The sequence below is a fragment of the Gavialis gangeticus genome, unplaced genomic scaffold (genome assembly GCF_001723915.1).
Source record: "Gavialis gangeticus isolate Ggan-Ray unplaced genomic scaffold, GavGan_comp1, whole genome shotgun sequence".
Classification (NCBI taxonomy): Eukaryota; Metazoa; Chordata; order Crocodylia; family Gavialidae; genus Gavialis; species Gavialis gangeticus.
The window spans coordinates 130,205,580-130,220,443 of record NW_017729025.1 but is presented as its reverse complement, the minus strand read 5'-3'; the positions used below and the strand labels follow the sequence as shown (position 1 = coordinate 130,220,443).

General features: G+C 41.8%; 1 protein-coding gene across 3 annotated transcripts in view; it reads right to left on the bottom strand.

Annotated features, from left to right (window-relative positions):
- The window catches only part of BTBD10 (BTB domain containing 10), a 43,588-nt gene that overhangs the window by 12,162 nt on the left and 16,562 nt on the right, over positions 1 to 14,864 (bottom strand). For 2 of the 3 annotated variants that reach the window (XM_019519558.1, XM_019519560.1), the window contains one exon: positions 2,604 to 2,791. In XM_019519558.1, coding sequence (XP_019375103.1) covers positions 2,604 to 2,791 — 188 coding nt within the window. Of the gene's footprint in view, positions 1 to 2,603; positions 2,792 to 11,883; positions 12,086 to 14,864 lie in introns of those variants that run through there. The other variant, XM_019519557.1, reaches the window with a different exon arrangement.

Below are 14,864 nucleotides of genomic sequence, written 5' to 3'. Positions count from 1 at the left end.
TTTTTTTTTTTTTTTTTTTTTTTTATTGTTGTGCTGAATGATTTCAGGAATCAGTGATAATTGCTGAATTGCTTAGCCTATATAGTAGTTGTCAGAGCCATTCACAATCTCCAGAACTGAGGCAGTTCTCAAAAGGACACCTGCAGTATATGCTCTATTCTGCATCAGTTCTGGGAAGAAAACTGGTCTTTCTTTGCATCTTTTTCTCTCTGCTTTCTTATTTCTTGCACTGTGGCAGTACATGCATGCGCGCGCACACACACACACACACACGTGTGAAAAAAATCACTAGCTTCTGAATAGGGGTGCACCAATAGAGATTTTGGGAGCCAATACCAATAGCCAATATTTAAGGACGCATATTGGCCAATACCAGTCTGATTTCTGATATGGCTGCCTCCAGCTGGTAAGTTCAGTGTGGTGGAAGGGGAGGGGGGAGGGAAGGAGTGTGGGAGGGCAGATCAACACCCCCTATGGCAAGGGAGGGGGTAGGGGCTGCTCAGGTGGGGCTGGGGAGCAGCTCCCACCACTGCTTGCACCCCAGGAGGGCATGGGGGGATGGGGTCCCCTGGATCTGCAAGGGGTGGGGCAGGGGCTGGGCCTGGAGCAGGAGCTGGGAGGATGCTGCATCCACCCCAAATTTCACTGCCGCTCCACTCCCAGTGCCGCCGCTGCCAGCCGCTGGGCACAGCCCTGACTCAACACCCCACTGCCACCCACCTGCCTGGAAGAGTCACCGCCCCCCCGGGAAGCACCTGCCACTGCCCCCTCCTTTCCTCACCACAGGGGCCACTGATCTGCACCCCCCACCACCACACCCCTTCCCTCCCCTTCTACCACACCGGACTTACCAGCTGGAGAGGCAGCTCTCCATGCTGCTGGCTGTGCTCTTCACTGCCTGAGTGCTATGCTGCAGCTCCACGCGCCACAGACATTTATCGGCCAAATTATCAGCCCCATCGGGCCGATATCCAATACAGCCAGTTTTCTTTACATCGGTATTGATCTGATATCAGACTAATGCACTGGTGCACCTCTACTTCTGAATTCAGGTTGGTATCTGGCCTATAATGTTTTTACTTACAAACTGAATATCTGTACTTGTATCTAAATATTAAAAAGATGTGGAGGTTTAATAACACAGGATTTTTAAATACATCACATAGTAAAATACAAGGACGCTCATTTTTAGAGCTGCTTTTGAAACTGGTAAACAGCTGATGTTACTGTTCCTTGTTAATGCTGACACTGTTAACTCTTTCCAAAATGACAAAAGGAAAAAAAGCCTTTCTAAAAAAATACTGTTGTGTACCCTGATGCAAAAAACTTTTTGTACATGTTTCAATCTAAAGACTATCTTAAAATCAATAGGATTATTTCTGAGTAAAGTTATATAATATGTAGTGTTTGGAGAACTGGGATCTAATTTGCAATACTGTGTTTTGTCTACAGTGGTTCTGTAAATTCAAATTAAAATATACCCTACCAGTAATGACATTTTAAAAAATGTATAAAATACTGAACTATGATTGTAATAGTACAGGTCTTAAATAAGATTTCTTGTAAATCAAAAGTTTTTGTATTTGAAAAACAGGGGGGGGGGAAGGGGGGAATAACTCAAAATCCCAAACCTGATCCATCCGGGTCCAGATTCAAGGGGTAAAAATGATTAAAAGGATAGGGAATGGCATGGGGTGAGAGATGTTACAGATAACAGGAATGAGAAGGTTTAGTAAAGATATTCAAAATAATAAATTATATAAAGACTTGTTCACAATTTCACAAGTTGCAAGAACATCTGCCTTGCCATTTTATCATTAAACTGATGATTAATAAAGAGAGGTTGAAGAGTGTTTGGTTAAACACACTTCCTCCCTTCTTCCCCACAACAGCACCGAACAGTTCCCAAGGTCAAAAACTGAAGGGCTTTAAAAAAACAACAAAAAGAAAAGGGCATTTCCCAAACCTCCCCTCAAATATTTAGGGGACTTCAATAGTTAGATCCATGCTCCAGCAATGTATTATCTTGTAGTTTATTGTAACTTCCTAGAAATTATGAAGATTAAAGCAGCAGGGGGTAACCTTTTTGGTAGGCATGCCACAAGTTAGCCCTGAATCCTCACACAGTGGTAGTCCAATTCCCTTCCTATTTTCTGTTCTCTACTCTGTCCTCCCTGCTCAACTCCTGCTCTGCTTTCTGCCCCTTGCTCCCTGCCTAATGCACTGCTTTACCTTCTGCGTCCTGCCTAATCTGCTGCTGTATTGCCTGTCCCTTCCCTGATACTTTGCATGCCCCACACAAAGGCTGCCTGTGACACTCATGCTGCAGGCTGGCCACCCCATACTAGAGCACCATACAGATACTGGAGTCTCATATGAAAAATAGGAATGGCAAGCCAAAAGATAAGAGAGAGAAAATCATGCCTTTGGGAGCAAGTAGAAATGTTGGTACTACTGGAAGCCTGCGTTAAAACAAACAATTAGCAGCACTTTTAAGACTCCCCCACCCCGCTTTACTGTCCTTCTACAATGAAAAAAATAAATACAAAATTAACCAGATTAATGGATTACATCTTTGAAACACGCATTTGACTCCAACATACCTCCATGATGTTGTCTTGTTGGTGAAGTAACGTTCCTGATGCATGGAGTGAGCTGAGACTCTACTCTTTCATGGGATGAGTCACGTGATCTATCACTTGACCTTCGTCTGTCTCTTGATCTCTCATGTCCACCACTAGCACCATGGAGGCTCATTTTTGTATGGTCTTTAGCAACACGAGATGGGGTACTAAAAGAAAAAAAAGAATATCTACTCAGCAATCTACAATCTTAGTCTAAAATAATCTAGAATACATTTAGTATTCAAAACAACTTTATTCACAATTCACTCAAGGGGCTTGAAAACTAGATCAATGCTACTTACCTCCACTTCTTTGCTACACCATTCCTATATTTCCACTCCTGCAGACTACTGTTTAGAATCACAAACAAATAGCAAGAATTAGGTGTGGTCGATCCTACACAGCTTGGCCAGCAGAATTCAAGTTCCACTGGCAATACTATAAGTGCATCCAGACTCACACTCCCCATTGTGGCAGAGACCCTTCCTTTTTACGGTTCTGCAAGCAACAGAAAGCTTCTGTTGCCACAGTGAAGCTGCCAGAAGTGCTTAGAGATGTGCCCATGCCTTCTGCTGGTTGTCTGTGGCCTCTTTAAAACAGCTGGTCCCTTCCAGAGTCCACCTTGCACAATGTCAGCAGCACAACTGCTGTAGCGGAGCTGTGCTGAGCCAACAGAAGTCATAAGAATGGGGACACGTTCGGGTAGCTGCTGTTTATTGGCAGAAGGCTGGCAATGTAGACAACACTGAACTTAGTACTGAAAGCTAACTAAAGTAAAATGCCACAGACTACTTCATAGTTTGAATCTGAATTCACAGAAACATTTGCAGACCTGTTAAGCCAAAGCAGAACTGAGGCATATAATAAAAATTGATTACTGCAACATAATAAGTAAATAGTTAAACAGACAAAACACACACACACACACACACAATTTGCTACAAAGACAATGCCATGCAATTAAAAGGAAAAGGTCAGGTTTATTGCAAAATTGAAGAAGCTTGTGAGAAAGCTTTTAGATAAATAAGATGGATATATATTATTCTAAAATCCTACTATGTTTCCCCTTAAGTAAAACATCCCCTTCAGTTTATTGAAAGAGAAGGTTTCAGTCTTACTTTGGCATCTGGAAAAAAAAAATGAATTTAGTCATTTTTTGTTGTGCCAGTTGAAAGAAATTGGAAATGAAGCAGCCCACAAATTATATCAATCCAGCAAACTAAGCTGTTAAAACTGAAGTTGTTAAAAAAGAAAGGTTGATGGTATTGTTAGTAAGAAGTACTCACATATACTTTAACTTTAGCTTGGCTGCCTAAGGTAGAGTTTAATCACAAGGCTAATGCAGGCCATATTATGTTGCATTTCTCCATTTAAATAAATTGATTGAGTTACTTGCACATGCAAAAATTTCAAGGTCTATAATTTCAGACTGTATCAGACAAAGATGCTTAGTTTATGGCACTTTAAAACACATTTTTATTCCCACTACTGCAGCATGGTACTAAAAGGACTATGTGGAAACACTTAAATCAGCTTCTTAGCTACACTCCTATCAGCATAGGCATGACTTAAGTTCCTGATCTTTTTATTGCAGAAGTGCACCAATACATTGGTCTGATATCAGATTGTTACCGATATAAAGAAAATTGGCTGTGCTGGAAATTGGCCCAATGGGGCTGATAATTTGGCCAATAAATGCCAGTGTGCGCACACAGCTGAAATGAAGTTGCGTGGAGAGCTGCCTACAGCTGGTAAGTCCATTGTGGTGGAAGGGCAGTAGATCAAAGCCCCTGTGGTGAGCGAGGGGGCATGGGCAGGCACTGCCCAGCCACGGCAGGGCATGGGACAGGGGCGCAGCTTGTGTGTGTGGGGTAGGAAAATGGCTCCCGCTGCTGCTTGCACTCAGATCTGTGTGGGGCAAGCAAGCAGGCTGCAGCTGCAGGCTAGAGCTGGACTCTTCTTGCCAGGGTCTGGGCTCACAGCGGGGGCTACAGAGGGGGCTGCAGCCACCCCAGATTTCAATGTAGCTCCCTCCCAGCACTGCTGCATGCCTGGCACAACCCCGGTTCTTCCCAGTGCACCGGAGGATGTGGGGGTTGAGCCAGGCTACATCGGAAGCGTGGCAGTGCTGGTAGGGAGCTATGGCAAAATTTGGGGTGGCTTCAGCCCTCTCTGTAGCCCCCGCTCCAAGCCCAGCCCCCAGTGAGAAGAGCTCTGCTCCAGCCCACCCTCTCAACCCATGCAGATCTGGGGGGGACACGCCCCCCCCCCACCCTCCCGGGGTGCAAGCAGCAGCAGGAGCTGCCCCACCCATGAGCCATGCCTCTGTCCCATGTCCCACCCCAGCAGCACCTGCCTCAGTCCCCTCTCTCCCTCACCGTGGGGGCCTCAATCTGCCCCCCACACCTCTTTCCTCCCCACTCCCCCTCCACCACAACAGGCTAACCAGCTGGAGACAGCTCTCCACGCTATACCAGATATCGAATTGATATTGGCCAATATGCTGCCTTAAAAATCAGGTATCTGTATTGGCCCCAAAAATCTCTATCGGTGTACCCTCTTTTGTAGGATTTTGATATCCAATAAAATATGATACAAACAACTTTAATCTAGTATAGAATTAGCCTATAACTACTACAATGTGCACACCTAGTTGTTTTCTATTTGTCTGGAGCCAAGAGAGAGGCCTCAAAATGCCACTTGCTTACTAATTTATGAATCCCACACAACGGTCGCAAAGAAGAGATGTTAAAGAAATTATTGCATTAGAAGGCAGTAACTGGAATGACGACCCAGCTAAAAACTGAACAGGGCATTTTATAAAAATGCACAAGCTAGAGCAGCAAGTTTCTGAAAACTTGCTTTAAAAGAGGCAATTAGAAATCATTCAAGTAGAGGCAAGAAACTCAAAAATCACTCAAAAAAAAAAAAGTAAAGCACCCAGCATGGCACATTTCAGCTTCCAACGCTAGAATGATAGATGCAACATATGATCTTAAGTACAGTAAAACAAAAATCTTAATTATTATCACTAGTTAGGCTTGATACCAAGTCTGATCCAACACAAAAAGAGGCTACTGAATACCCAAAAGAAAGTGTTGGCAAGTACTATTTATGAGATGTAGACTGTTAATTTTCCATGTACCAAATAGAATTTAAATGAATCTATATCTCTTCCTCACCCACACTGAGTGGGGGGCCAAGAAAAAAGTTCATACTGATAAAGGAGAAATGTGGTGCAGAGAAAAACTACTGCAACACTGTTTCCTGCCAAGCTTAAAATACACTGTATGCCTTACTGCATTTTCTGGATGTGAAGCTGGCCAAGAAATTACTGAACAATGTCAAAAATTTAAAGTCTTGTTTAAGGAGAATGAAGATCAGATATATAGTCCAAAATGAACAAAATCCAAGTGGGCTCTTTAATAGAAACAGTATTTTTATAAGACATACAATATAGATGTATGCATATTCCAAAGTGAGCGCTTATTATCAAGATTTAAGGATTGCTATTGTGTCCCATTTTATTTTTCTACTAGGAAAGGTGAGTACAAATTAGGCTCACCACAAAAATAAAATTTGCAGAAGTTTCCGAAGTGAAGTCTGCAAACCCTCTCCTTTTCCTTATAAAGGTACTTGCATTTACAGAGTCAGTATTGCAAAATATCTGCAAAAGAAAAAAGAAGTGATGGGATAAAGCCTAGAGTTAAAACCAGATAGCAATAAAAATCCATAATTTTTATACTAATCTAATATGCTGAGTTTCCACTGTGCATTATGGAAAAGGCCTTACAGTGCCTCAGCAAGGAAAAGACTGCTCAGAGCAGATCTGTCTGAATCAGGGGCAGGCAATTATTTCAAGCGGAGGGCCGCTTACTGAGTTTTGGCAAGCCATCGAGGGCCACATGACAGGGAGCCAGGGGCAGATAAATATTAATTTTCTAAACATTATAGGGGCCTCATGGGCCGGATAGAATGCCCTGGTGGGCCACATCCAGCCCATGGGCCGCATTTTGCCCACCCCTGGTCTGAATGGTGGCCTATGAGCAGTTAATCTGCTGCTCCCCCACTCACTGCCCCTACCACTCCAGCTGCAGCAGCAGCCAAGAGCTCCAGGCTATCCATCCAGTTTCAGATTTCTGTGCCTACCCAGGTTGTGGCAAGGCATAGTTTTCAGTGCTGAAGCAGCTCATGGCATGGTGCAGCAGGAGAGCCTGTGGCTACTAAATTAGGAGGAGGAGACTAGTAGTAACAAGGCCACCCACCCCTGCTATGCAGCAAAGGAAGCAGCACTATCCACCTGGACACCCAGAGCAAGGGGCAGCAGGGAATCATGGCTCACACCATTGCACCCAAAGGGGTGTTCAGCCCCACTAGTGCAGCTTGCATGGAGCTTGGCCTCCAGTCATATCAAAATTAGACAGCCTCAACTCAGAGGACATGTACACAGAGGACCTCCAACTGTGAAAGAAAAGCGTTAGCATATCTAATAACTGCCTACAAAGGTCACCAATGTTTCCCAGTGTGAGCCAGAATAGGTGAGCCTTGGGTCTAAAGCCTACAAGCACTAGGACCCAGCCACCTCCAAGACTTCTCCTTGCCACCCAGCTGCAATGCAGTGGCAGTCAGCCCCACTCTGCTAGAGCCTATGCTGTCCAGCTGCAGTGCGGCACAAGAAAAGCTCCCTCCACTGGAGCTCCCAGGCACCTGACTGCCACAAGGCAGGCGGAGAGCTCCCCTCTGCCAAAGCCCCTGATACCCAGCTGCAGCAAGATGTAGAAAGTCCTGCTGCTGAATGCCACAGTTCAGTGGGCCAGATACAAACTTGCTGACCCCTGATCTATGCAACTTGGTTCAAGAGGCAAGAATATATCAAGCATGGAAAAAATCAACTAGAGACATTATATCCACAATGCCAGGTTTATTTCTGAACAAAATTTCAGATTATGAAAACAGCCCCACAGCAAGGAGATAAGACTGCCTTTTTCCTGTTATATTGTGCAAATGATAGGCTTTGGTGCAAGAGACATGAGTCAAGGGAACTTTAAGTTCATCCTCATACATAGGGGAAAGCAACCTACTGCCTGCAGGCTGGACCTGGGACCACGGATGTGGGACTGGAGGCACTCTCCTCTTGTTGCTGTGGAAAGAGGCACCAGCTGCAGCAAGGTCTTTCTCCAACACAAATTGGGACACCCTGGCCTGCAGCCTAAAAAGATTGCGGACTGCTGTCCTAGACAACAGAAACAGATTTTACTGTATTCTCTGGTCTAAAAACCTGTTTCATCCCTAGTTAAAAGGAAGAGAAAGTCCTTCAAAAAGCCCACAAACAAGTTATTTACAGGCACATCACCTCCCAGGCAGTGATCTCAAGAGTTTTTAACAAACCAGGGTGGGTCCTGATCATGGACTGCTGGACAAAAGAATCAAAAACAGTGGTGCTACAGGAAATGGTGCTGACTCAAATTAGAAACAGACTTCCTTATTAGTCATTCCTGACTCAAACATCTTACTATTGAGTTGCCATTATGTTACTGGGAATGCTTTTTGGATAAGATTTAAAGTCCATTTGAAGTGCTATTCCTTCACCTTCCCTATACAGCAGGGGTGCTCAAATATTCCCAGCTGCACTTGTGGACACAGGCATATACGAAGAATCCCAGGGTGGGGGACAGACGAACAGACAGGACAGGATGAGATGAAACGGACAATGACCAGTTGGTAGCTTATAAATGTAAGACTTAAGTATGCAAAGCAGACTGAAACACTACACCCTCTTTCATCTTAATTACAGCCCCTTAAGTGTCAAATGTTCATCTCATTGTTGAAACAAATTAAGAAACATTCAGAAAAATATTTACTTGGGCAGTTGAATCTACCTGTCCAAATGAAAAGTTCCATTCATCTGATCATGTATGCTACAGAAAAAAGAATATTGTTACTGAAATACTAGCATGTTTAATCAGTAAGCAATATAGTTAAAAAATGGATGGGAAGTTAATTAATCTGATGTGGGGTATTTTTCCCTTAAGATTTTTCTAACCCTAGGTCAATTAAATAACTTTAAATTGACTTTACCATTTAATACTGTGAAACTGGAACTCTGTAGCATTTAGGCTAGTACCTGGGACCCTATGCAAAGTTCAGCTGAACAGTACAATTTTATTTCATTCAGCTTGAAGCATGGATAAAGTGAACTGTATTTTAAGTTGTTAAAGAATTACAAAAGTAAAAACAGTAATACAAAAAGAATTTAAAAACACAAGAATCAGCACAACCAGCTTAAAAAAAAAGATAATGGATTCGGAAAAAAAATATACAAAAATGCAATTACTACCCACTAAAACTAAAGTTAACAAATTATCAGTTTTAAAAATAAACCTGTCACCTGCAGCCTTAGTGAGTATGTGTAGGTGCTAGAATCTCACCAATACCCAAGAGACTGGTTTAGAGTTACTAAATTATGTTAGTTAGTAAACACAAAGGAGAAATATGCTGCATTCATTTGATTTGTGTAGTATAGTTTAAATTTATAACACTTGGAAGTATACTAGCAAACACATTCAAGTAGGTTGGATCATCACATATCTGGCTTTGTCCGCAACGGGATTTCAACCAATAGCATAATCATGCTAGTTTAGACAAGCCCCCAGATACATACTGGGACTTTGTGCAGAATAGGTGTGTTGCTAGAATTCCATTACACTGGTGAAAAAGCCTCTTACAAAAGTGGAGCAGCCCCCAGGTTGTACCTGTGACAACTGCCATTTATAGCCACTTTAACTATTCCATACACTAGAGGTTTATACCAGTACATCTAGACCACAGGTTCCCAACCCCTGGGCCATGGCCTGGTGCCAGGCCATGAAGGGTTGGCTGCTGGACTGGAAGTTCAGAAGTGACCGGCATACCACGGACCGGAAGCCAACTCTTTTTTGTACTCAGTATGCTGGTCCGCAGTTTGTCAGCCCACAGTCTAAAAAGGTTGGGAACCACTGATCTAGACCAGCAGTTAACTTGGGAACGGGTGAAGTCCAGCCCGCAGTCCAGATCAGGCCCATGGTGGGTTCCACTTTCCAGAAGCCCCTGCCTGCTGGTTTCCATAGAGACCCCAGTAGTGGCAGCACCATGACAGCGCAGTGCCGGTGTTTCCACGGAGACTGGCCCCAGCAGCACCGGCAGAGCGGGCAGCTGCTCCAGGACTGGGATCCTGTGGCGGTGATAATGTGGTCCAGAGCCAGGACAGAGCTGTGATCTGCTGCCCATAGGCCCAGGGCAGGGGCATGCACGCAGAGGATCTCAGCTCTGTGCCGACTCTGGACCATGATGTCACCACTGCGAGATCCTAGTCCCAGAGCAGCTCCCCGCCCAGCCACATACCCTGCTAGTGCTGCTGGGCTGGTCTCCATGTAAACCCTGGTGCCATGCTGTCACAGTGCTGCTGCTAGGGGCTGCTGGGAAATGGAGTCCAACCACTGATTGGATCTGCTATTTTGCCCACCCCTAAGCTAACTAATGGCTGAAATTCCCCACATAGCTACAGCCTTGGTCTTTTCAGCACCAAATTGTCACACTGCATTGATCTAGAATGTCAGTCCATGAAGAGCTGTGGCTTTGCCCATAATATGGCAGTATCTAAAAGAAGCACTGCAGTTGCACATCTTAATTTACTCTGAACTTGAGTGACTTCAATTTAGATTTTTCAGTTTGCTTCCCAATTGATTTTTTTTTTATTAACACTTTCCGTTTGACTACTGGCAAAAACAACCTAGACCTGCATTATTAAAAAAGTAATAAATTTGGTAGCTAACTCTTGATCACACAATAGGCAAAGATGGCAGATTTTCAAAGCAGAACTCAGAAAGCATCATCTTTATGTTTAAATAAAAATGAGCTAACTTTTTAAAATCAACTGTTGCAGTAAGTTTTGAACCAAATTTTGGGGGGGGAAAGTATATCAGCATCCTAAGACTGCATAATGAAACATAATTAACTGCTCTCTTTTCAGGGCTACTGAAGTAAAGAAAAAAAATCAAGAGATTATATTATGGATTATGCATGTAGTTGCTCTGATTATGTGCAATAAAAACTGCATGCATGCATGCCAATGCATTTACTCAAAAAACATTTTTTTAAAATTATCAAGGGACAAGAACAATCAGAGGGGAAAAAAACCTCATTAACTTCAGTCACCAGAAAGATACTCAAGACACTGTATAAGTGCAAAGTTAAGGAGGACAAAGATTTAACTCTGAAGTGCCCTACTTTAATCAGCTACATTTCTATAGGAAAACAAGTTATTGTAACTATTTTTATATTTAGGAAGTTAGATTTCCTAGCCATAAAAGTAATTTTGTGAGAATACTTGTGCACTCATAAGCTTCAGGACCAGTAACCTACCTTACCATCACTAATTAAGAACACTTCATCTCCCTAACACTCATGTGTTTTAAAAGTAGACGCACTACAAAAATATAACCCTCAACCCTTTATTTAACCAAAAAAACCTATGCAAGGGGGTTGAATGCAGAACAACTCCTGTCAAAATGGCAGATTTGTCAAAGTGGCATGATGTTCGTTTTATTTCTGCAATTGGGCAAAAAAATGAGCCTTCGTTTTAACATACTGAAAGCCCCATTTCAAATTAAAACTGCATACTTGAATGCACCTGTGGAAAGATTTTAAAAAACCCTTTCAGAAATATTGGTCAATAATTTTTTTTGATCTGAAAGCAATACCTGATACCACCAAACAATTAAAAAAAGGATCCATTAACTTGCAAAGCAACAATATTTTTCATCACCTAAATATAATCATAGTAAATTGGCACATATGAACAAGCAAAATAATGTAGTCAATTAAAAACTGAGCTAACAATGAAAGACTTTAAAAAAAAGTTAAAAATCCTTCTTACAATTTTTCTTCAATTCTATTTAATTTAAGGCTATGTAACAAACTCCCTTAATATACTAACTTAGAGCTATCCCTTTCATAGGAACGGTGTTTGTATTCATGTAATTACCTCTTTCAGAAAAGGGATCTTATAATACCATTATGAGACTTTTTAAAATATCTTCTCTGATTCTAAGTGACTTACCATAGAAGTGACAATGATCACACCACCCCGCCCCCCAGAAAAATGTAAATGTCGGCTGACAAAGAGCGCTGCCTAGGATATACAAAGGACACTATCTACATCTCTGTACTCTCCCTCCTGCTCTGTACTGCCCATAAATTATTCCTATGAATGAATACGCACCTTCCTGTTGTATGTATCAAGGAAGAAACACATAAGCATGAAAATAATTTTGAAAATAGAGCACAAAGGAATTCTGCTCCTTCCAAGAAGGCAGCTTTGAAAGCCAGATCAGCATTCTCTGGCATTACTTGCTAAGTTCAGCATATTTGATATTTCCATCATCTCCTCAGTACTTCACTGCATCATTAGCCAGCCTGACTTTTTCCTCTAACATCTTCTTACCCTCAAAGGTAACCAAATTCTGGCTATACAGTCCATTAAATGTTAAGAGACGCAAACCCCCTAGATATTAATTCAATGCATTCTCACAGTCACTGACTCAGCCATGCGTAGTGCAGTACTGACGTCTGACCTCCCAGCCTCCTGTGAGCTGTATTCATACTTGCCATTTCACCGTCTCTAAGCAGCTATTGGATAATGCAACTGTCACACAGGAAAAAAAAAAAAAGAGTGCATGAGAGGAAAGCTGTTTGGTATATTGCCAAGTACCATCTGTGAAGCTATTTCTAGTCCTGCCAGCTTGTCATGTTTCAGCACACAAACCCCACATCTGAAAAGGTTATTTATTGGTAACTTGCTCCTCTCACATCTTCTTTCATTTTATGGCATTATGAATATAATGCCATAAAAAAAGGCATTAAGTTCTGCTTAGATTACAGAGGAAGTTCTCTTGCTGTCTCTTTTTTTTTTGTTGAAATTCTGTCTGAACTAGTATTTACAACCAAACTCACTTTTTTCTGAGACACTAAGTAGATACTACATTAGCCTTTTGAGGACAAAGACAGACTCTCCATATCTGGCTCTGGAAGTCTCCTTCTGGCAAATCCTGATTATTATGGTAGTGTGTGCATGTGGTATGTGATGATATCAAACTCCCAAGATAGTCCACCACACAAAAAAAATAGGTCAATGAGCAAATCAAATGTGTTATGTATATAACCAAGCCAATAAATATTTAACAGTTAAGAAGTACTTTTTCTAAATATTTTTGGTAATCTGAGTGCTACATTAGAGCATTTCAAAAATTCTGACTCATACCATATAAGACCACTTTACCCACTCATATTACTTTGAAAAAATATCTGAAAGATGGAGATTTATCCCAGACAAGAAAAACCAGCATTGCACAAAAAGTTGCAGAAAGTTAGAAATAAGATAGGAACTAGGCAAAAGCTGTAGTGGAGAGAGAATTCATGAACAATTTACAGTATTGATGCAATTCTCTACCTTTAAACTACAATAAAATAAAGAAAACAAGGTAATATAGTATTGCAGCTATTATCAAGAAGTTAGCAGCACTCTGCGCTTCTTCACTCATCATAGATTTGGAATAAAAGAAAAATGCAGTAGTTTAGATGGAAAGCTATGAAGGGTCAATATAATGATTTTTGCTTCCACACCATTAATAATCTGGACCACTATTCTAAATAGGTAGACAGAAGAGCCATCATTGACTTTCAGTACTCTCTCTCTCCCCAAGATGCATGCACTTGTATGCTGGCACCAATACCTTATCCAGACAGCCTTCTGCTGCTACCTAAAATGGATGGCTTCAGCTTTTTATGAAGGAGTTAACTGGCAGAAGGATACAACTGTCCCTATTCTTTTGGCAAGAGGCTTCAAATATTTATATTCTAAAAAAGATATTCTTGTTTCACTCAACTATAACACTAGATGGAGCAGGCCCAGGCTCAGCCTCTACCTCTGGAAGAAAAAAGAGCCTCTTAACGGCATGGTCTTGGGCAAGGTCTACTCCCTTTCGATTTTTTTCAGGTGGAGGTCACATTGTTCATTGCCTGCTTCTTCTAGCACATCACTAAGTAGCCAAGATTAGGTATTTCAAGTTCCAGATACCTTGACTCTAAAGGCCAGTGTTACCTCCCATACAATCTCCTTAAGACTCAGTCAGATAGCTCTGCCCTTTTAAAGGCTTCCACTCTGGATCAAACAGCTCTCCCAAAGGATCCCCTACTTTTGTATTTGGTGGTGCTATCAGTTCCCCCTCTCTTCTCCTCCCCGAGTGATTAGCAGTTCTCCAAAGTCTCCTGTCATGGCATTTTGAAGCACTCCTAGCATTCTGCAATCAAACAATACCCACAGGCCAAGGGAGTGCAATATTCCCAGTACTTTAGTTCTGCTGCAGTTCAGACTTGAGAGCAGAAACCCCTACTCAAGAGCATTGGTCTTTAGTTAAAGGGATGGATTTAATGTCAAAATCTCACTCTAAAGGTGTTAAGCTATCCACGAATCTACACCCAGTCCTCCAGGACACAGACCTGTTGCTTTTCTTTGCATTTTAACTGTTCCTGTTTTAAGTCTGAAACAAAAAAAGGAACAAATCCAAAAAGGCAACAGGGACCTTCCAACCCGGAAGACATGGAAACCACATCCTCCCATGAAGAAACAAACCCCAGATATTTCAATTCCATGAACCAAGATTCAAATACAGCATCTCTCAGAGGCCCATAGGTCAGAGCAGCTTAGGTCTAGCACCTTAACTCCCAAGTGGGAACAAGAATTAACACAAAAAGAAAAAAAGTGTACATTTTCCAAAAGAGACTTAAAGAATATTAAAGACTGGGGAGCATCCAAACCTTAAAATATATCTATCAAAGCATAAGGAGAAGCTCAACAGCAATCCTTTACAGGAGAGCATAAGGAAAGAACTCTTTCCCAAAGAAGAAGGCCATTGTCACCAGGTCTGAAAAATATCTTTTCAACTGAAGTTAAGGGCTGGCCTCTACACCAGAGACAGAACAGTGTATTCCACTTTAAGAAAAAGATATTATGAATTTTCATTCTATATTGCTCAGGGTTTTTCCTGTGCAAATCCACCTTGCAAAAAATACTTCATCCATCAGAAATTTAAGTGGGCAACACTGAAGTCTTAGGAGGCTGGATTTTTTTTTTTTTTTTTTTTTTTTTTTTTTTTTTTTTTTTTTTTTTTTTTTTAAAAAAAAAAAAAAAAAAAAATTTTTCCA